At 46.4% G+C, this 20,957-nt stretch overlaps 1 protein-coding gene across 1 annotated transcript in view; it reads left to right on the forward strand.

The window, feature by feature from the left end:
* The window catches only part of ptprnb (protein tyrosine phosphatase receptor type Nb), a 59,199-nt gene that overhangs the window by 13,155 nt on the left and 25,087 nt on the right, over nt 1-20,957 (forward strand). Inside the window, exons 6-15 of the mRNA XM_034179324.1 lie at nt 489-873; nt 9,745-9,779; nt 11,082-11,290; nt 12,301-12,380; nt 12,712-12,776; nt 12,898-13,107; nt 13,202-13,480; nt 13,754-13,901; nt 14,417-14,490; nt 14,802-14,879. Of these exons, the coding sequence (XP_034035215.1) occupies nt 489-873; nt 9,745-9,779; nt 11,082-11,290; nt 12,301-12,380; nt 12,712-12,776; nt 12,898-13,107; nt 13,202-13,480; nt 13,754-13,901; nt 14,417-14,490; nt 14,802-14,879 (1,563 nt within the window). The remainder of the gene's footprint in view (nt 1-488; nt 874-9,744; nt 9,780-11,081; nt 11,291-12,300; nt 12,381-12,711; nt 12,777-12,897; nt 13,108-13,201; nt 13,481-13,753; nt 13,902-14,416; nt 14,491-14,801; nt 14,880-20,957) is intronic.

The following is a 20,957-nucleotide window of genomic DNA, read 5'->3' on the forward strand; positions in this document are numbered from 1 at the left end:
AGTGGTTAAAAATGTATAAAATTAGGCAAAAGAAAAATAACAACAAAAATTATTATTTTCTCTGTGGGTTTTCTGACAGCTTTATGACATCACAAAGATGAGTACTGATGATCATTGATGACAAAGAAAAGAAATGATGAAAAGCATGTGTTAAAAGATGAAAAGTGGTGACATCATTCTCATCATTTATTTTTTTATTCGTTGATGATTTTGGTCTGGATGTGACTTGTGTTTGTGCTTTGAGGTAAATGATGATTTCATGCAGCGTATTTTAAATTTTTCATTATCTGTCCAAACATTTCATGCTTTACAGCCATGCCTAAAACATTTGCACACTGGTGTTTTGTTTGTTTGTGGTTCCAACATAAATGTTCCAAATCTTTTAAGAGCAAAATTCCTACAGAGTTAAAATCTGAATTCTTAATTCAAATGTTTGAATGAAGTCATGCAAACAAACGTGATTTTAAACGTGATTTGTGTTTGTGTAGAAGCAGTACGACTACCAGGAGGAGGAGCAGGAGGAGGAGCGCTCCGTCAACTCCTTGGAAGAGAGTCCCGCCTACCTCGCCTCGCCGCCTCGCACCAGATCCAGAGGAACCAGTCTGGACCGAGACCAGCAGCTCCTCCAGGACCTGGTGTCGCTCTACCTGAGCTCCTCCTCCTCGCCTGCACAGCCCCCCTCCCGCCACAGAGGGGCGGTACCAGGCGCCTTTCCTTCCTCACTGTCCTCCTCATCTTCCTTCTTCCCAGAGCTGGACTTCCCTCTGGACTACGGGGAGGATTATGTCTCCCAGGTGGCCCAGATCGGCAGGCAGCATGAGGAGGCACAGAAGAAGGAGCAGAAGGAGTCCGAGGCCCTGCCAGGATTCCACGGTGAGAGCAGTTACACACACAGTCACACGGTGGCGCTGTAACACTACTGTAATGTTCAAACAACAACTGAGGCTCAATCAGTTCGAGGAGCCTCAGAAAATTATTAATAAAATGAAAGAATTAAAATGCTCAGACCATCACCATGGTAACAATCAATCAACTTCAATCAACTTTTTTTTTATATAGCGCCAAATCACAACAAACAGTCGCCCCAAGGCGCTCCACACTGCAAGGCAAGGCCATACAACAATCATGAAAAACCCCAACGGTCAAAACGACCCCCTATGAGCAAGCACTTGGCCACAGTGGGAAGGGAAAAACTCCCTTTTAACAGGAAGAAACCTCCAGCAGAACCAGGCTCAGGGAGGGGCAGTCTTCTGCTGAGACTGGTTGGGGCTGAGGGAAAAAAACCAGGAAAAAGACATGCCGTGAAGGGGGGCAGAGATCGATCACTAATGATTAAATGCAGAGTGATGTATACGGAGCAAAAAGAGAAAGAAACAGTGCATCATGGGAACCCCCCACAATCTACGTCTAAAGCAGCATAACCAAGGGATGGTCCAGGGTCACCCGATCCAGCCCTAACTATAAGCCTTAGCGAAAAGGAAAGTTTTAAGCCTAATCTTAAAAGTAGAGAGGGTATCTGTCTCCCTGATCTGAATTGGGAGCTGGTTCCACAGGAGAGGAGCCTGAAAGCTGAAGGCTCTGCCTCCCATTCTACTCTTACAAACCCTAGGAACTACAAGTAAGCCTGCAGTCTGAGAGCGAAGCGCTCTATTGGGGTAATATGGTACTACGAGGTCCCTAAGATAAGATGGGACCTGATTATTCAAAACCTTATAAGTAAGAAGAAGAATTTTAAATTCTATTCTAGAATTAACAGGAAGCCAATGAAGAGAGGCCAATATGGGTGAGATATGCTCTCTCCTGCTAGTCCCCGTCAGTACTCTAGCTGCAGCATTCTGAACCAACTGAAGGCTTTTTAGGGAACTTTTAGGACAACCTGATAATAATGAATTACAATAGTCCAGCCTAGAGGAAATAAATGCATGAATTAGTTTTTCAGCATCACTCTGAGACAAGACCTTTCTGATTTTAGAGATATTGCGTAAATGCAAAAAGGCAGTCCTACATATTTGTTTAATATGCGCTTTGAATGACATATCCTGATCAAAAATGACTCCAAGATTTCTCACAGTATTACTAGAGATCAGGGAAATGCCATCCAGAGTAACGATCTGGTTAGACACCATGCTTCTAAGATTTGTGGGGCCAAGTACAATAACTTCAGTTTTATCTGAGTTTAAAAGCAGGAAATTAGAGGTCATCCATGTCTTTATGTCTGTAAGACAATCCTGCAGTTTAGCTAATTGGTGTGTATCCTCCGGCTTCATGGATAGATAAAGCTGGGTATCATCTGCGTAACAATGAAAATTTAAGCAATACCGTCTAATAATACTGCCTAAGGGAAGCATGTATAAAGTGAATAAAATTGGTCCTAGCACAGAACCTTGTGGAACTCCATAATTAACTTTAGTCTGTGAAGAAGATTCCCCATTTACATGAACAAACTGTAATCTATTAGACAAATATGATTCAAACCACCACAGCGCAGTGCTTTTAATACCTATGACATGCTCTAATCTCTGTAATAAAATTTTATGGCCAACAGTATCAAAAGCAGCACTGAGGTCCAACAGAACAAGCACAGAGATAAGTCCACTGTCCGAAGCCATAAGAAGATCATTTGTAACCTTCACTAATGCTGTTTCTGTACTATGATGAATTCTAAAACCTGACTGAAACTCTTCAAATAGACCATTCCTCTGCAGGTGATCAGTTAGCTGTTTTACAACTACCCTCTCAAGGATCTTTGAGAGAAAAGGAAGGTTGGAGATTGGCCTATAATTAGCTAAGATAGCTGGGTCAAGTGATGGCTTTTTAAGTAATGGTTTAATTACTGCCACCTTAAAGACCTGTGGTACATAACCAACTAACAAAGATAGATTGATCATATTTAAAATTGAAGCATTAAATAATGGTAGGACTTCCTTGAGCAGCCTGGCAGGAATGGGGTCTAATAAGCATGTTGATGGTTTGGATGAAGTAACTAATGAAAATAACTCAGACAGAACAATCGGAGAGAAAGAGTCTAACCAAATACTGGCATCACTGAAAGCAGCCAAAGATAACGATACATCTTTGGGATGGTTATGAGTAATTTTTTCTCTAATAGTCAAAATTTTGTTAGCAAAGAAAGTCATGAAGTCATTACTAGTTAAAGTTAATGGAATTCTCAGCTCAATAGAGCTCTGACTCTTTGTCAGCCTGGCTACAGTGCTGAAAAGAAACCTGAGGTTATTCTTATTTTCTTCAATTAGTGATGAGTAGAAAGATGTCCTAGCTTTACGGAGGGCTTTTTTATAGAGCAACAAACTCTTTTTCCAGGCTAAGTGAAGATCTTCTAAATTAGTGAGACGCCATTTCCTCTCCAACTTACGGGTTATCTGCTTTAAGCTACGCGTTTGTGAGTTATACCACGGAGTCAGACACTTCTGATTTAAAGCTCTCTTTTTCAGAGGAGCTACAGCATCCAAAGTTGTCTTCAAAGAGGATGTAAAACTATTGACGAGATACTCTATCTCCCTTACAGAGTTTAGGTAGCTACTCTGCTCTGTGTTGGTATATGACATTAGAGAACATAAAGAAGGAATCATATCCTTAAACCTAGTTACAGCGCTTTCTGAAAGACTTCTAGTGTAATGAAACTTATTCCCCACTGCAGGGTAGTCCATCAGGGTAAATGTAAATGTTATTAAAAAATGATCAGACAGAAGGGAGTTTCCATACCATAAGTCAGAACAAGATCTAAGATATGATTAAAGTGGTGGGTGGACTCATTTACTTTTTGAGCAAAGCCGATAGAGTCTAATAATAGATTAAATGCAGTGTTGAGGCTGTCATTCTCAGCATCTGTGTGGATGTTAAAATCGCCCACTATAATTATCTTATCTGAGCTAAGCACTAAGTCAGACAAAAGGTCTGAAAATTCACAGAGAAACTCACAGTAACGACCAGGTGGACGATAGATAATAACAAATAAAACTGGTTTTTGGGACTTCCAATTTGGATGGACAAGACTAAGAGACAAGCTTTCAAATGAATTAAAGCTCTGTCTAGGTTTTTGATTAATTAATAAGCTGGAATGGAAGATTGCTGCTAATCCTCCGCCCCGGCCCGTGCTACGAGCATTCTGACAGTTAGTGTGACTCGGGGGGTGTTGACTCATTTAAACTAACATATTCATCCTGCTGTAACCAGGTTTCTGTAAGGCAGAATAAATCAATACGTTGATCAATTATTATATCATTTACCAACAGGGACTTAGAAGAGAGAGACCTAATGTTTAATAGACCACATTTAACTGTTTTAGTCTGTGGTGCAATTGAAGGTGCTATATTATTTTTTCTTTTTGAATTTTTATGCTTAAATAGATTTTTGCTAGTTATTGGTGGTCTGGGAGCAGGCACCGTCTCTACGGGGATGGGGTAATAAGGGGATGGCAGGGGGAGAGAAGCTGCAGAGAGGTGTGTAAGACCACAGCTCTGCCTCCTGGTCCCAACGCTGGACAGTCACAGTTTGGAGGATCCAAGAAAATTGGCCAGATTTCTAGAAATGAGAGCTGCTCCATCTAAAGTGGGATGGATGCCGTCTCTCCTAACAAGACCAGGTTTTCCGCAGAAGCTTTGCCAATTATCAATGAAGCCCACCTCATTTTTTGGACACCACTCAGACAGCCAGCAATTCAAGGAGAACAGGCGGCTAAACATGTCACTCCCGGTCTGATTGGGGAGGGGCCCAGAGAAAACAACAGAGTCCGACATTGTTTTTGCAAAGTTACACACCGATTTAATGTTAATTTTAGTGACCTCCGATTGGCGTAACCGAGTGTCATTACTGCCGACGTGAATTACAATCTTACCAACTTTACGCTTAGCCTTAGCCAGCAATTTCAAATGTCCTTCGATGTCGCCTGCTCTGGCCCCCGGAAGACAATTGACAATGGTTGCTGGTGTCACTAACTTCACATTTCTCAAAACAGAGTCGCCAATAACCAGAGTTTGATCCTCGGCGAGTGTATTGTCGAGTGGGGAAAAACGGTTAGAGATGTGAACGGGTTGACGGTGTACACGGGGCTTCTGTTTAGGGCTACGCTTCCTCCTCACAGTCACCCAGTCAGCCTGCTTTCCCGACTGCCCGGGATCTGCCAGGGGGGAACTAACGGCAGCTAAGCTACCTTGGTCCGCACCGACTACAGGGGCCTGGCTAGCTGTAGAATTTTCCACGGTGCGGAGCCGAGTCTCCAATTCGCCCAGCCTGGCCTCCAAAGCTACGAATAAGCTGCACTTATTACAAGTACCGTTACTGCTAAAGGAGGCCGAGGAATAACTAAACATTTCACACCCAGAGCAGAAAAGTACGGGAGAGACAGGAGAAGCCGCCATGCTAAATCGGCTAAGAGCTAGTAGCTACGCAACCTAGCGGATTCCTAAAAACACACAAAGTGAATAATGTGTAAATAATTTAGAGGTGATTCAGCAGAAGGAGTGCCCCAATCAAGGCACCAAACAGGCCATGAAGCAGCACAGGCAAGACACGACAACAGCGAACGCACGACAACGGTGCTAAAATAAAATAAAAATCGACTAAACACGCTGTGGAGCAGCACAGATAACGCACGACAACAGTGCTAAAAAAAAAAATAAATAAAAAAAAATAAATAAAAAAAATAAAAACGAAAGCGTTAGCAAGCTAGTTAGCTTGCCAACGCTGATGAAAGTTAGCTGATAAAAGTGCTCCGTCGCGATGTTTCGACCGTTAGAGGTCTTCCTTAGGCGTTGGAGCACAGTAAAAAAGTAAAAAAAAAAAGTAAAAAGGTAAAAAGTAAAAAAGTCTTGAAAAAGACTGTTAATTCAAGTCCAAAGCAGCAGGTAGCAGTCTCTGTGTAAACAGTCCCAACAGAGAGCCAAATTCAACATCCGATCATTAACACTGTGGGCCTGACACCATCGTATACGACGGCTAAGACCAAGCTTGACTTAATTATAAATAACTTTTTAATGATATGAGATAGAAACTTAGGTTTTTTTTTTTTCTGAAAAGTTAACTCCGCTGAATTTCGAGCCAGCCATCGGCCATCTTTGTTCTCCTCTTAGAAGCTGTGTGATGATGTGCGCAATGTGAGTGTCCACTCGGAATTGGTTCACCGTCACATGGTTTTCCAAAATCCAATTGTAGGGCAGATTCACCTCACGTGAAAAGCCAAAGATCGTTTTCAGGAGTGATATGTTACTAGTTGGCCTGTTTGAATAGCCCCCTGGGTGCTCCAGTGAGTACATACTATTGGGCTCCAAATGCACCCTGCGTCATTACGCACAGCGATCAGTGAAAGCAGTCGGAGAGCCTCTGATGACAATCTCACGTTCTCAAACAAAGAGTGTGTAGCTATCAGGATTGCTCCACTAGTTTGCATGTGAATGTTACTGGATAACTCTGTTGCTTTCTCGGCATAAAACACTGTTTACCATATCAATGGACAACAAAACGCATAGACCATTTTGTATATATTGTTCAAAATGTGCATTTGTGTTTATTGTTTGAACCTTTTTGTTGTACAGTCTTTCACACAGGACCTCAAATTACCTTTATAAAGTGTCAAAACAGTTGTTTATTATAGCTTGCTGTGTGTTTTGAATAAATGTGTGTGGAAAATTATTTTTTGCTTTATTTTTTTCCTTGTCTATTTTTGATTGTAAACCTTTATTACACTTATAAAACACAATAAAAACATATATATTCTGAAGGATAGGTTGTCCTGAAAAAAGAGACATAAAACTTGATTGTGGGATGCAGGCAGAGCTGTTAACAGCAATAATAAAACATTTATGCCAGGCGAGTGAACTGTCCAAAGAATGCCCTCAGACCCCAGAGGGTTAACACAACAGTCATGCAGCTAGAAGTCTCACTTCAGATCTTTGTGATGTCATAAAGCTGAGAATGGTAAAGAAGAAGTCAGTCCTGTCCAGGTCCTGAGTCTCGCTGGTCCCGGTGCTGATCGACAGATTCTGTAGCGGACGAGCGTCAAGGAGGACAACAACCAGGAAGATAAAATCTAGAAGATTTTATCTGGAATTGGAAGATCTGGAAATTAAACCATTACTTAAAAAGCCATCACTTGACCCAGCTATCTTAGTTAATTATAGGCCAATCTCCAACCTTCCTTTTCTCTCAAAAATTCTTGAAAGGGTAGTTTTAAAACAGCTAACTGATCATCTGCAGAGGAATGGTCTATTTGAAGAGTTTCAGTCAGGTTTTAGAATTCATCATAGTACAGAAACAGCATTAGTGAAGGTTACAAATGATCTTCTTATGGCCTCAGACAGTGGACTCATCTCTGTGCTTGTTCTGTTAGACCTCAGTGCTGCTTTTGATACTGTTGACCATAAAACTTTATTACAGAGATTAGAGCATGCCATAGGTATTAAAGGCACTGCACTGTGGTGGTTTGAATCATATTTATCTAATAGATTACAATTTGTTCATGTAAATGGGGAATCTTCTTCACAGACTAAGGTTAATTATGGAGTTCCACAAGGTTCTGTGCTAGGACCAATTTTATTGACTTTATACATGCTTCCCTTAGGCAGTATTATTAGACAGTGCTGCTTAAACGTTCATTGTTACGCAGATGATACCCAGCTTTATCTATCCATGAAGCCAGAGGACACACACCAATTAGCTAAACTGCAGGATTGTCTTACAGACATAAAGACATGGATGACCTCTAATTTCCTGCTTTTAAACTCAAATAAAACTGAAGTTATTGTACTTGGCCCCACAAATCTTAGAAACATGGTGTCTAACCAGATCCTTACTCTGGATGGCATTACCCTGACCTCTAGTAATACTGTGAGAAATCTTGGAGTCATTTTTGATCAGGATATGTCATTCAAAGCGCATATTAAACAAATATGTAGGACTGCTTTTTTGCATTTGCGCAATATCTCTAAAATTAGAAAGGTCTTGTCTCAGAGTGATGCTGAAAAACTAATTCATGCATTTATTTCCTCTAGGCTGGACTATTGTAATTCATTATTATCAGGTTGTCCTAAAAGTTCCCTGAAAAGCCTTCAGTTAATTCAAAATGCTGCAGCTAGAGTACTGATGGGGACTAGAAGGAGAGAGCATATCTCACCCATATTGGCCTCTCTTCATTGGCTTCCTGTTAATTCTAGAATAGAATTTAAAATTCTTCTTCTTACTTATAAGGTTTTGAATAATCAGGTCCCATCTTATCTAGGGACCTCGTAGTACCATATCACCCCAATAGAGCGCTTCGCTCTCAGACTGCAGGCTTACTTGTAGTTCCTAGGGTTTGTAAGAGTAGAATGGGAGGCAGAGCCTTCAGCTTTCAGGCTCCTCTCCTGTGGAACCAGCTCCCAATTCAGATCAGGGAGACAGACACCCTCTCTACTTTTAAGATTAGGCTTAAAACTTTCCTTTTTGCTAAAGCTTATAGTTAGGGCTGGATCAGGTGACCCTGAACCATCCCTTAGTTATGCTGCTATAGACTTAGACTGCTGGGGGGTTCCCATGATGCACTGTTTCTTTCTCTTTTTGCTCTGTATGCACCACTCTGCATTTAATCATTAGTGATTGATCTCTGCTCCCCTCCACAGCATGTCTTTTTCCTGGTTCTCTCCCTCAGCCCCAACCAGTCCCAGCAGAAGACTGCCCCTCCCTGAGCCTGGTTCTGCTGGAGGTTTCTTCCTGTTAAAAGGGAGTTTTTCCTTCCCACTGTCATCAAGTGCTTGCTCACAGGGGGTCGTTTTGACCGTTGGGGTTTTTCTGTAATTATTGTATGGCTTTGCCTTACAATATAAAGCGCCTTGGGGCAACTGTTTGTTGTGATTTGGCGCTATATAAATAAAATTGATTTGATTTGAATCAACAGCAAATATTCACTGAAGACTTCAATATCAAAGTGACAGTCTGTTTTTCACTCACTCATCTTCAACCACTTAGTTCAATTGAGGGTCGCGGGGGTGGAGCCTATCCCAGCAGTCATAGGGTGTGAGGCGAGTTCACCCTAGACAGGACGCCAGACTGTCACAGGGTCACAAACAGACAAACAAACACAGTCACATCCGCACGCACACTTACGGACAACTTAACGTTTCCATTTTTATTTTGTAAAAATCTGGAAACTTACTAACTTACTTATAGCGTCCACAATCAGACAGACTCATAAAAACCACTCAATAACAAAAAAGACAAGGTTCTTTGATACAAAATAAAAGCTTCTTCATCACACAGTGAAAAGGATGAAGCATGTTAGTCCTTCAGATCTGTCATGGGTGACTTGATGGCTTCCCTCACTAATCTCCTTTGTGTCTTCACTCAGTTTTTGATGACAACCTGCTTCATACTCGTCATGCTTCTTCATCATTGATAGAAATGAACTGAAACAGACACAAAATCAACTCCAGACCTTTGAATTTTATGTTACTATGTAAATGTTGTTATATATGTACACTTGAAGAGATTTGTTTTTCACTTATGTGTCACTTGAGGCCATTTGTTTACTTTCATTTTGATTTGACATCACAATAAAACATAAAAATGTGTTTGTTTGCATTTAATCAAATCTTTTATTAGTACATTGATAAGTGGAACATAACTGACATTATCCTGATGGTGGCGCTGAAAATCAGCTTTTGCTTAGTTCTTACGATTAAATATGACAAATGTTGGCAAAACAGTGTTGATTATTATTAGAAATCTTTTAATTTTTGTTATTCTTATTTTCAGATAAATATATAAACAATGCAGCAACAGGAAAGAAGGTGAGTGTGTTCTTCTTCTTTCGGCTGCTCCCATTAGGGGTCGCCACAGCAGATCAATGGTTTCCATCTCACCCTGTCCTCTGCATCTTCCTCTGTCTCACCAACCACCTGCATGTCCTCCCTCAGCACATCCATAAACCTCATCTTTGTCCTCCCTCTTCTCCTCCTGCCTGGTGGCTCCATCCTCAGCATCCTTCTCACTATATACCCTGGGTCCCTCCTCTGCACATGTCCAAACCATCTCAATCTGTCCTCTCTGACTTTGTCTCCAAACCGTCCCACCTGAGCTGTCCCTCTGATATGTTCATTCCTAATCCTGTCCATCCTCGTCACTCCCAAAGAGAATCTCAACATCTTCAGCTCCGCCTCCTGTCTTTTTGTTAGTGCCGCCGTCTCTAAGCCGTCCAACATAGCTGGTCTCACTACTGTCTTGTAAACTTTCTTCTTCACTCTTGCTGATATTCTTCAGTCGCAAATCACTCCTGCCACCTTTCTCCACCCACTCCACCCTGCCTGCACTCTCTTCTTCACCTCTTTACCACACTCTCCATTACTTTGAACAGTTGACCCCAAATATTTAAACTCATCTACTTTCACCACTTCTACTCCTTGTAACTGCACTATTCCACTGGGCTCCCTCTCATTCACACACATGGACTCAGTCTTGCTCCTACTGACTTTCATTCCCCTTCTCTCCAGAGTTTATCTTCACCTCTCCAGACTAGACTCAACCTGTTCTCTACTCTCACTACAGATACAATGTTCTCTACAAACATCATAGTCCATGGAGACTCCTGTCTGATCTCATCCATTAACCTGTCCATCACCACTGCAAACAAGAAAGGACTCAGAGCTGATCCTTGGTGTAATCCCACCTCCACCTTGAATGAGTCTGTCATTCCGACTGCACATCTCACCGCTGTCACACTGTCCTTGTACATGTCCTGCACCACCCTCACATACGTCTCTGCCACTCCAGACGTCCTCATACAATACCTCAACTCTTCTCTTGGCACCCTGTCGTAAGCTTTGTAACTCCTTCTGGTCTTCTCTCTGTTGGGCAGCAGCACCAGTGGTGGTTATTGTTGTTGTAACCTGCATAATTATTGTGGCTTTTCATGCTGGATGCTCTTCCTGATGCCACCTCCCTCATTTATCCGGACTTGGGACTGACACAGATTTGTTTTCTCTTTTCTTAAGTGACATATTTATAAAATTTGTTGTTGATTTGATGAAAATGTAATTTCTTCAAATCCTGTTTCTGTTTAATTGCTTTTATTATTGGAATTTGTTTTTTGTCAGATCACAGAGGACGCCATGGTATATAAGATGATCGACCCAGCAACTTTTGCCATCAAATCTCCCAAAGCAGGCATGTCCCAGAAGGAGGCCAATCCTGGTACTGAGTCCAGATCCAGACAGGACAGTTTGGGAAAGAAGAACCCCAGCGCCGGCGCTGGCACTGGGCTAGCCAAGGCCAAGGAGTACGGCTACATCATCACCAACCACAGGTCCGTATCCCACGTTTGTAACACGGAGTCACGTTCTGGTTTCTCTTTGATCTCATCACAGAGGAACTTCAATGTCCTGAAATCCAAAAAACAACTTAAAACGATAAAAACATTTGACGTACCAAAGTAAGAAAGACGAGGAAAGAAATTATTTGAAAAAGAAAGAAAAGAGTGAAGAACAAAAGATAAATGATTTCAGAAGAAAGAAGAAAACATTAAAATGACACTGGAAGCGACTCAAACGAGCAAACTAACTCCTGCTAGAAGTTATTTGTTTACTCAGGAAATACAATGGTGCTCATACGTTTACATACCCTGGCAGAATTGTAGTTTTTGGCCATTTTTTATGAAACTTTTTAATGAAATTTTATGAGAATACGAATGATAACATATTAACATATTTCCACTCATGATTACTGGTTGTGTGAAGCCGTTTGTTGTCAAATAACTGTGTTTCCTCTTTTTTAAATCATAATGACAACAGAAACGACCCAAATGACCCTGATCAAAAGTTTCCATCCCCCCGTTCTTCATACTGTGTGTTGCCCCTTTTAACATCACTGACAGCTTGGAGTCTTTTGCGGTGGTTTGTGGTCGAGGCTCTCTGATGGTGAAGCTCCCACTGAATATGTCTTAGACTTTATTTACATCAGTTATGAAGAAATACACACAGTATGACACTCTGTGGTAAATCTGTGTGGAGGAGACAGTTCTCAAAAACTAATGCAGAAGAGTGAGGAAAGCCACCAAGACACCCAGACAACCCAGAAGAAGTTACAGGCTTCTGTGGCTGTGAATGGAAGTAGTAAACATTTCTTCCTGTGACTTTGAGGAACTCTGTTACCTCCTCCTCCTCCTCACTCATACCTCCTGCTTGTCCTCCTTCACACCTCCTCTTTGCTCTTCTCCTCTGGTTCTGCTCCTTCTCATCAAACCATCTTATGATGTTTAGATTTTTGCACACAGAGAGAACTCCTCCTTCCTGTGTTTTCCTCCTTCCTCCTCTGCAGTGCGGTCGGACCGGCGCTGACCTTCCGGGTCAGACCAAACTCGGAGAACGTGACGGCTGAAGACGTGGCAGAGAAAGCCGGTACGTGCACGTCTGGAAATCCCCACAGAATGATATTTACAGTCGTTTGTTCACAAAGTGCAAACACAACAATACACCACCCTGCCTGTGGGGGCACTGTTACACCAAACTACAAATTACACTTGGATTAGAGCCGTGGCCTCGTCGAGTCACCAGAACCCGAGAGCGGTTTTATAAGTCATCCAAAAACAAACGGACAAAACAAAATCCATTATTTCCTAAAACGTATCAAACTTTGTGCAGTAAAAGTACACGAATAAATGGAGTAAAACTAAAGTACTTTATGTCCACGCTGCAGATGTTTGCTTGAATGTGTTTTATTTGGACTCAGTTGCAGAGAAGAACTTGCTGGAGTCTGGAACGGCTCTGGAGACCCTGCAGAGCGGCGCTGGACAGGTGGCTGCTGGTCTATGATTTTAAAAACTCTTCCATCTGAACACAAATGTAAAATATAAATCTGATGTTAGAATTAAAACCTCTGTCGTTTTTCTCTTGGATGTTGTTTTTTTTAATGTAGAAAGGTGACGTGAAGGCGTTGCCCCTGGCGGCTCGAGTCCAGCCGAGTTCCCGCTGGGGGGTCGCCGCCCTGGTGGTCATGGCCTGCATTGGCAGCCTCCTGGTGGTAGCCACGACCATCGCCTGTCTGCGCCACCATGCCCATCGGCTGGCAGCGAAGAAACTGGGTTTGGGTCCAGAAGGAGGCGCCTTCACCCATCAGGAGTACCAGGTGAGGAGCAGAGAGACACAATTTGATTTCACTGAGCGCACGTTTGAAGAAACATAAAGTGTAACAACGAGATGCGACGTAACTGGCTCACCAGGACCTGTGTCGCCAGCACATGGCCTCTAAAGGCGCCTTCGGACGACTGGAAGCAGCCGCTCTGGGAGCCGTGGGAGGAGCCAGTGGAGGAGGAGGAGGAGGTGCTGGTGTTGGGGGAGGAGCAGGAGGAGGCGGAGGTGGCGACTCCAGGGTGAGCAGTGTGTCGTCCCAGTTCAGCGACGCGGCCCAGGCCAGCCCCGGCTCCCACAGCAGCACGCCGTCATGGTGCGAGGAGCCCGCCCAGGCCAACATGGACATCTCCACCGGTCACATGATCCTGGTCAGTACCGGAGAGCCCTTCAGTGCCACCCGGTGTCAGTGAGCACTGAAGGCACTTTGTGGGTCCAAAGAAAAGATTTAACTGTTTACAGAGTCTGGATTGACACAGCAATCAGCCAGTCAGTGCTTAGCAACTGTTACTGTGCTGAAAAGTGGGTGTGGTATAATGTGGCTGGAGGGTTGTAGGTTCAATCCCGACTAGACGGGAAGAAGAAGACCCAAATCTGTTGCTCGGCATTCGATATTGTCTCACTTGTGTGTGCGCCCCCTTCAGGCCTACATGGAGGATCACCTAAGGAACAAGGACCGTTTGATGAAGGAGTGGGAGGCGCTGTGTTCCTACCAGGCCGAGCCCAGTGCCGTGTCCGTGGCTCAGAGCGACGCCAACGCCAAGAAGAACCGCTGTTCCGACTCTGCCCCCTGTGAGTCTGACGAATCATTAGCGGTAAAAACGGTTTGCAACAAACACTCAAATACAGGTGATGGTCTAGTGGTTAAACGTTTGGCTTGAGACCAGAGGAGACTCGGTTCAAACTCCAGCCTGACCGTAAAATCATTAAGGGCCCTTGGGCAATGTCCTTAATCCCCTAGTTGCTCCCCATGTGTAGTGAGCGTCTTGTGTGGCAGCACCCTGACATCAGGGTGTGAGTGTTTGTGTGAATGGGTGAATGTGAGGCATCATTGTAATGCACTTTGAGCGTCTGATACAGTTGGAAAAGCGCGGTATAAATGCAGTCTATTTCCCATGTAAAAACGAATCCACAAAACAAGTCCCGTCCGACTCCTTAGAGCCAACACTTCAATCATACTTCTGCAAAATTTCAAAATGATTTTCTCTGACCTTCACGGTAATCCAGCAGCCAATCACAGGCCGCCCTGATGTTGAGGTTGCTGTTGTATGGCTGATGATTGGCTGCTGTTTAACTGTTTCCTTCAGACGACCACTCGAGGGTGAAACTGAAGGCGGAACTCAACCCGTCGCGCTCTGACTATATCAACGCCAGCACTATAGTAAGGCTCCGCCTCTCTACACACAGTCACCATAGTAACCACATTATTCACTGTGATCTTTGGTTCCCAGAAATCAAAACTGAGGACAGATGTTGTTGATCTGATGAAGTTCATCACCACAGGTTCAGGTTCTGGTCACAGTTCGATAAATTAAACGTTCTGGATCCAGTCTGGTTTTTTATCATCAATACTTTAATGTCTTTTTATTCCTCAGAGTCCATGAATCTTTCATCCATTTGACTGAGATTTTGTGCTTAGCCTGAGGTGACCTTTGACCACCTCTGACCCCTTTCTCGTCATGTTCTGTTCAGATTGAACATGACCCCAGGATGCCAGCCTACATCGCCACCCAGGGGCCACTGTCGCACACCATCTCTGACTTTTGGCAGGTAGGTGGATATTTCTTCAATCTGTGAATTGCAGCACAAAGCAAAAAAAAAGCAAAAAAAAAAGAAAAAATCATCAATAAATAAATATTCTAGACAATAATTATTATTATTATCATTATTGTTGTTGTTGGCATTATTCAGTTAAAAATCTTTGCTCCTACTCTCACCTATGGTCATGAGGGTTGGGTCATGACTGAAAGAACTAGATCATGGGTTCAAGCAGCTGAAATGGGCTTCCTCAGGAGGGTGACTGGTGTCTCCCTTAGAGATGAGGTCAGAAGTTCAGTCATTCGTGAGGAGCTCGGAGTAGAGCCGCTGCTCCTTCGCGTTGAAAGGAGCCCGCTGAGGTGGTTCGGGCATTTGTTAAGGATGCCCCCTGGGTGCCTTCCTAGGGAGGTGTTCCAGGCTTGTTCATCTGGGAGGAGACCCCGGGAAAGACCCAGGATGAGGTGGAGATATTATACCTCCACACTGGCCTGGAAACACCTCAGGATCCCCCAGTCAGAGGTGGTCAATGTGGCTCCTCTTCACCCAGGAGCGTTCTTCGGGTCCATACCCCTCCCAGTCCACCAAATACTGGAACCCCCGGCCCATTCGACGGACGTCCAGGAGCCGGCGCACTGTCCCAGCCGGCTCCCCGTCAATGATCCGGGCAGGAGGCGGCGCCGGACCGGGAGCACAGAGGGGTGAGGTGTGGTGAGGCTTGATTCTGGACACATGAAAAACCGGGTGGATCCGCAGTGAAGCTGGGAGTCGGAGCTTCACTGCGGCAGGACTGAGGATTTTGAGGATCTTGAATGGTCCAATGTAACGGTCCTTCAACTTAGGGGAGTCCACTTGGAGGGGGATGTCCTTCGTGGACAGCCACACCTCCTGCCCGGGCTGGTAAGCAGGGGCCGGGGATCGCCGGCGGTCCGCATGGGTCTTCGCCCTCGTCCGGGCCTTCAACAAGGCAGAACGGGTGTGCGGACGTTACGCAGCGCAGGGCTTGCTCCAATTCCTGATTGGCCCGTTCTGCCTGTCCATTGGTCTGCGGGTGATACCCGGACGAGAGGCTCACAGTGGCCCCCAGTTCCCGGCAGAAGCTCCTCCAGACGTGTGAGGAGAACTGGGGACCACGATCAGAGACGATGTTGGTGGGTATCCCATGCAGACGGACGACGTGGTGGACCAGGAGGTCTGCTGTCTCCTGGGCTGTTGGGAGCTTCGGGAGGGCCACGAAGTGGGCCGCCTTGGAGAATCGGTCCACTATCGTGAAGATGGTGGTGTTGCCCTGGGATGGCGGGAGGCCCATGACGAAATCCAGGCCGATATGGGACCAGGGGCGAAGAGGCACAGGAAGTGGCTGGAGAAGCCCTTGGGACCTCTTGTGGTCTGTCTTGCCCCTGGCACAGGTGGTGCAGGCCTGGATGTACTCCCGGACGTCGGCCTCCATAGACGCCCACCAGAAGCGCTGCCGGTCAACTGCCACGGTCCTTCGCACCACTGGATGACAGGAGAGCTTGGAACCGTGACAGAAGTCCAAGACTGCAGCTCTGGCCTCTGGTGGGACGTATAGACGGTTCTTCGGACGTGTTCCGGGGTCCGGGCTCCGTGCCAGGGCCTCCCGGACGGTCTTCTCCACGTCCCAGGTGAGGGTGGCCACGATAGTGGACTCCGGAATGATGGGCACCGGTGGATCCGACAGCACCGTTTTGACTTCGTCTTCGTGTACCCGGGACAAGGCATCCAATCTCTGGTTCTTGGTCCCAGGGCAATAGGTGATCCGGAAGTCAAAACGTCCGAAGAACAGTGACCAGCGGGCTTGCCTGGGGTTCAGCCGCTTGGCGGTCCTGATATACTCCAGGTTCCGATGGTCAGTGAAAACCGTGAACGGCACAGACGCTCCCTCCAACAGGTGTCTCCACTCCTCAAGAGCCTCTTTCACCGCAAGGAGTTCTTGATTGCCGACGTCATAGTTCCGTTCAGCTGGGGTCAACCTGCGAGAAAAGTAGGCACACGGGTGAAGAACCTTATCGGTCTCTCCGCTCTGGGATAGCACGGCTCCTATCCCTGAGTCAGAGGCGTCCACTTCAACCACGAACTGGTGGCTAGGGTCGGGCTGCACCAAAACTAGCGCAGTAGAGAACCGTCGTTTCAACTCCTTGAACGCGGCTTCGCACCGATCCGACCAGGTGAAGGGGAGTTTTGGAGAGGTCAGGGCTGTCAGGGGGCTAACTACCTGACTGTAGCCCTTAATGAACCTCCTATAGAAATTAGCGAAGCCGAGGAACTGTTGCAGCTTCCTACGGCTTGTTGGTTGGGGCCAATCTCTCACCGCCGCAACCTTGGCCGGATCAGGGGCAACGGAGTTAGAGGAGATGATAAACCCCAGGAAGGACAAAGACGTGCGGTGAAACTCGCACTTCTCGCCCTTCACAAACAGTCGGTTCTCTAATAACTGCTGCAGGACCTGATGTACATGCTGGACATGGGTCTCAGGATCCGGAGAAAAGATGAGAATATCGTCCAGATATACGAAGACGAATCGGTGCAGGAAGTCCCGCAAGACATCGTTAACCAAGGCTTGGAACGTCGCGGGGGCGTTGGTGAGGCCGAACGGCATGACCAGGTACTCAAAGTGACCTAACGGGGTCTTAAATGCCGTCTTCCATTCATCTCCCTTCCGGATCCGAACCAGGTGATACGCATTTCTAAGATCCAGCTTAGTAAAGATTTTGGCTCCATGCAGGGGGGTGAACACGGAATCCAACAATGGCAACGGGTATCGGTTGCGAACCGTAATCTCATTCAGCCCCCTGTAATCAATGCATGGACGGAGTCCGCCATCTTTCTTGCCCACAAAAAAGAAACCTGCCCCCATCGGGGAGGTGGAGTTCCGTATCAGCCCGGCAGCTAATGAGTCCCGGATGTAGGTCTCCATTGATTCGCGCTCAGGTCGTGAGAGGTTGTACAGCCTGCTGGACGGGAACTCAGCGCCTGGAACCAAATCAATGGCACAATCGTACGGACGGTGCGGGGGAAGGGTGAGTGCCAGATCCTTGCTGAAGACGTCAGCAAGATCGTGGTACTCAACCGGCACTGCCGTCAAATTGGGAGGGACTTTGACCTCCTCCTTAGCCTGTAAACTGGGAGGAACCGAGGATCCTAAACACACCCGATGGCAGGTTTCGCTCCACTGAACCACCACCCCAGACGGCCAATCAATCCGGGGATTGTGCTTCAACATCCATGGGAAGCCCAAAATCACGCGGGAGGTAGGAGTTACAAAAAACTCAATCTCCTCCCGATGGTTTCCAGACACCACCAGAGTTACTGGTTGTGTCTTGTGTGTGTGATTAAAGGGAGGAGGGTGCCATCTAGTGCCCGCACCTGCAATGGTGAAGGAAGCGCCACCAGAGGGAGCCCTACCTCCCTTGCCCATCTGCTGTCTAGCAGATTCCCTTCTGACCCCGTGTCCACCAGTGCTGGGGCTTGAAGGGTTAAATCCCCGCTCAGGATTGTAACTGGGAGTCGTGTGGCAATCTGTGTGTGTCTCACGTGAATGTTTTGACCCCCCCTTAGCCCAGTCTCTGAGGGCGGTTGTTGTTGTTGCCGTTTGGGGCAGTTTTTCTGTGTGTGCTCCTTTGAGCTGCAGAGAAAACACTCCCCGCGGATCAGCCTCCTCATTTTGGCCCTGTGCGTTTCCCTAACAACGTCAGCAGGGGGAGCTGTTGCCCCACAGAGCACTGCAGCTGTGGAGCATGGGGAGGGCGGCCCCTTTTCGAACCCGGAAGGGAGAGGGGCGGCGCGTATCCGGCCACGTCCTTCGCCTCGCTCCCGACGGCGTTCTTCCAACCGATTGTCTAACCGTATAACGAGATCGATAAGCCCATCTAAATCCCGCGGTTCCTCCTTAGCTACCAGATGCTCCTTCAGGACCAACGACAGTCCATTTATGAAGGCGGCGCGGAGCGCAACGTTATTCCAGCCGGACCTCGCAGCCGCGATGCGGAAGTCGACTGCATATTCGGCTGCACACCGGCGCCCCTGTCGTATTGACAGCAGCATTGTTGAAGCGGTCTCTCCTCTGTTAGGGTGATCAAACACTGTTCTGAACTCCCCCACAAACCCAGTGTCTGCTGATAACAACCGTGAGTTCTGTTCCCAGAGCGCCGTAGCCCAGGCGCGTGCCTTACCCCGAAGCAGAGCAATCACATAAGCTATTTTACTAGCATCTGACGCGTACATGACGGGACGTTGTGCGAAGACGAGCGAACACTGCATGAGAAAGTCCGCGCACGTCTCCACACTACCTCCGTACGGCTCAGGAGGGCTTATGTATGCTTCAGGGGATGGTGGGAGGGGTTGTTGAACCACCACTGGAACGTTCATATCCTGCACAGGGTCGGCAGGAGGAGGAGCTGCAGCAGCGCCCTGAGCGCTCGCCGCCACCTGCGCGGAGAGAGCCTCCACCCTGCAGTTCAGGAGGATGTTTTGCTCGGTCATTTGATCCAACCGAGCCGTAAAGGCGGTGAGAATGTGCTGCAGCTCACCAATCACGCCTCCTGCAGACGCCTGCGCTCCCTGCTCTCCCATTGGTCGTTCAACAGCCGGGTGACGCCCCTCGGAGTCCATGACGCTGGCCGAGATATCCTGTTGTGAAAGTGTAGTGACACGGACCCACAACAGGGGGCGCAAATGAACGGCCAATAGATGAGCCAAAAAGTAACAATTTAATGTTGTGAAATGTGCACAACGAAATACAGACAATCTCAGAATATAATTACAGTCAATCCACAAAGGTGACGTGTGGGCAGGCTCGAGGATAGAAGACGTCTGTCCTGAGAAGAGCCGGAACCACACGATTTCCGCCGCCACTGAACCTGGTGAATACTGGAACCGCCAAGTCCCGAATTCCCATGTGATCACCATCCCCGACTGTCGGATCTGGTACTGCTGGCGAGAACAAAGACAGTCAAGTGTAGGTGTGCACACCCAGTAACAACAACGGTCGGAATGCCACCTCCACCTCTCACTCAATATGTGTTGCAGCGGTCCCTCAGAGGAAAAAGAGTGCCGTCCTGCACAGCCTCCACAAATGAAGGACCGGTACTCCTGCAAACACTCACAATAGACAGATTCAGAAAATACCACAAAGGCTGAGGATATTACCTCCAATGAAGTACGATATCTCGGCGATGAGGTGGAGATGACGTCTGGGTTTTATGGAGTGCGATGATGAAGAATGAGTGACAGCTGTCAGGAGTTAATGAGTGACAGCTGTCACTCCCGGCTGTGTCTGTGGCGGCAGCGCCCTCTCGTGCCTGAAGCCCGCACTTCAGGCAGGGCGCCCTCTGGTGGTGGGCCAGCAGTACCTCCTCTACTGGCGGCCCACACAACAGATGGTTTTTGGTGGTGAACCAAATCAATCTCAAAGACTCTTGCATTTATTGTCGTTTAATCTATTTCCTGGTATTTGTATGACATCACAAAGGTCTACTTTTGCTAAGTGGAAAGACCCCTCATATTTGGTGGAGGGATTGTTGTTGGGCAGAAATGTGCACTATTTTTTTTTTGCAGTTTCAGGGTGAAGCCGTTCCTTGAGTCAGGATCAGGATTCTGTTCTAGACACACACACACACGCATATATATATACTCAACAAAAATATAAACGCAACACTTTTGGTTTTGCTCCCATTTTGTATGAGATGAACTCAAAGATCTAAAACTTTTTCCACATACACAATATCACCATTTCCCTCAAATATTGTTCACAAACCAGACTAAATCTGTGATGGTGAGCACTTTGTTGTGTGTTGGGGGGGTGTGGCTGGACATTTTGGTGTTCTTTTCTTTTCTTTGCTCTCCAGGTGGTATGAAAACTGATTTGTCTGTGGAGAAGGTGCTGGCAGAAGAGTCCTTCACCCTCATCAACAGTATGTGCAGCACCTGTGAATGGTGCTCACATGCAACCTTAAAGACTTTCAGCTGAAGCAGATAATTAGATGGCGTTCTGCATTTAAGCCATGTGTGATTCAAGCAGAATTGCCGGGAACTCGACCTTGTGATGTTCGTTTGTGAGACGCTGAGGACCGC

Source organism: Thalassophryne amazonica, chromosome 1 (assembly GCF_902500255.1).
Source record: "Thalassophryne amazonica chromosome 1, fThaAma1.1, whole genome shotgun sequence".
NCBI lineage: Eukaryota > Metazoa > Chordata > Actinopteri > Batrachoidiformes > Batrachoididae > Thalassophryne > Thalassophryne amazonica.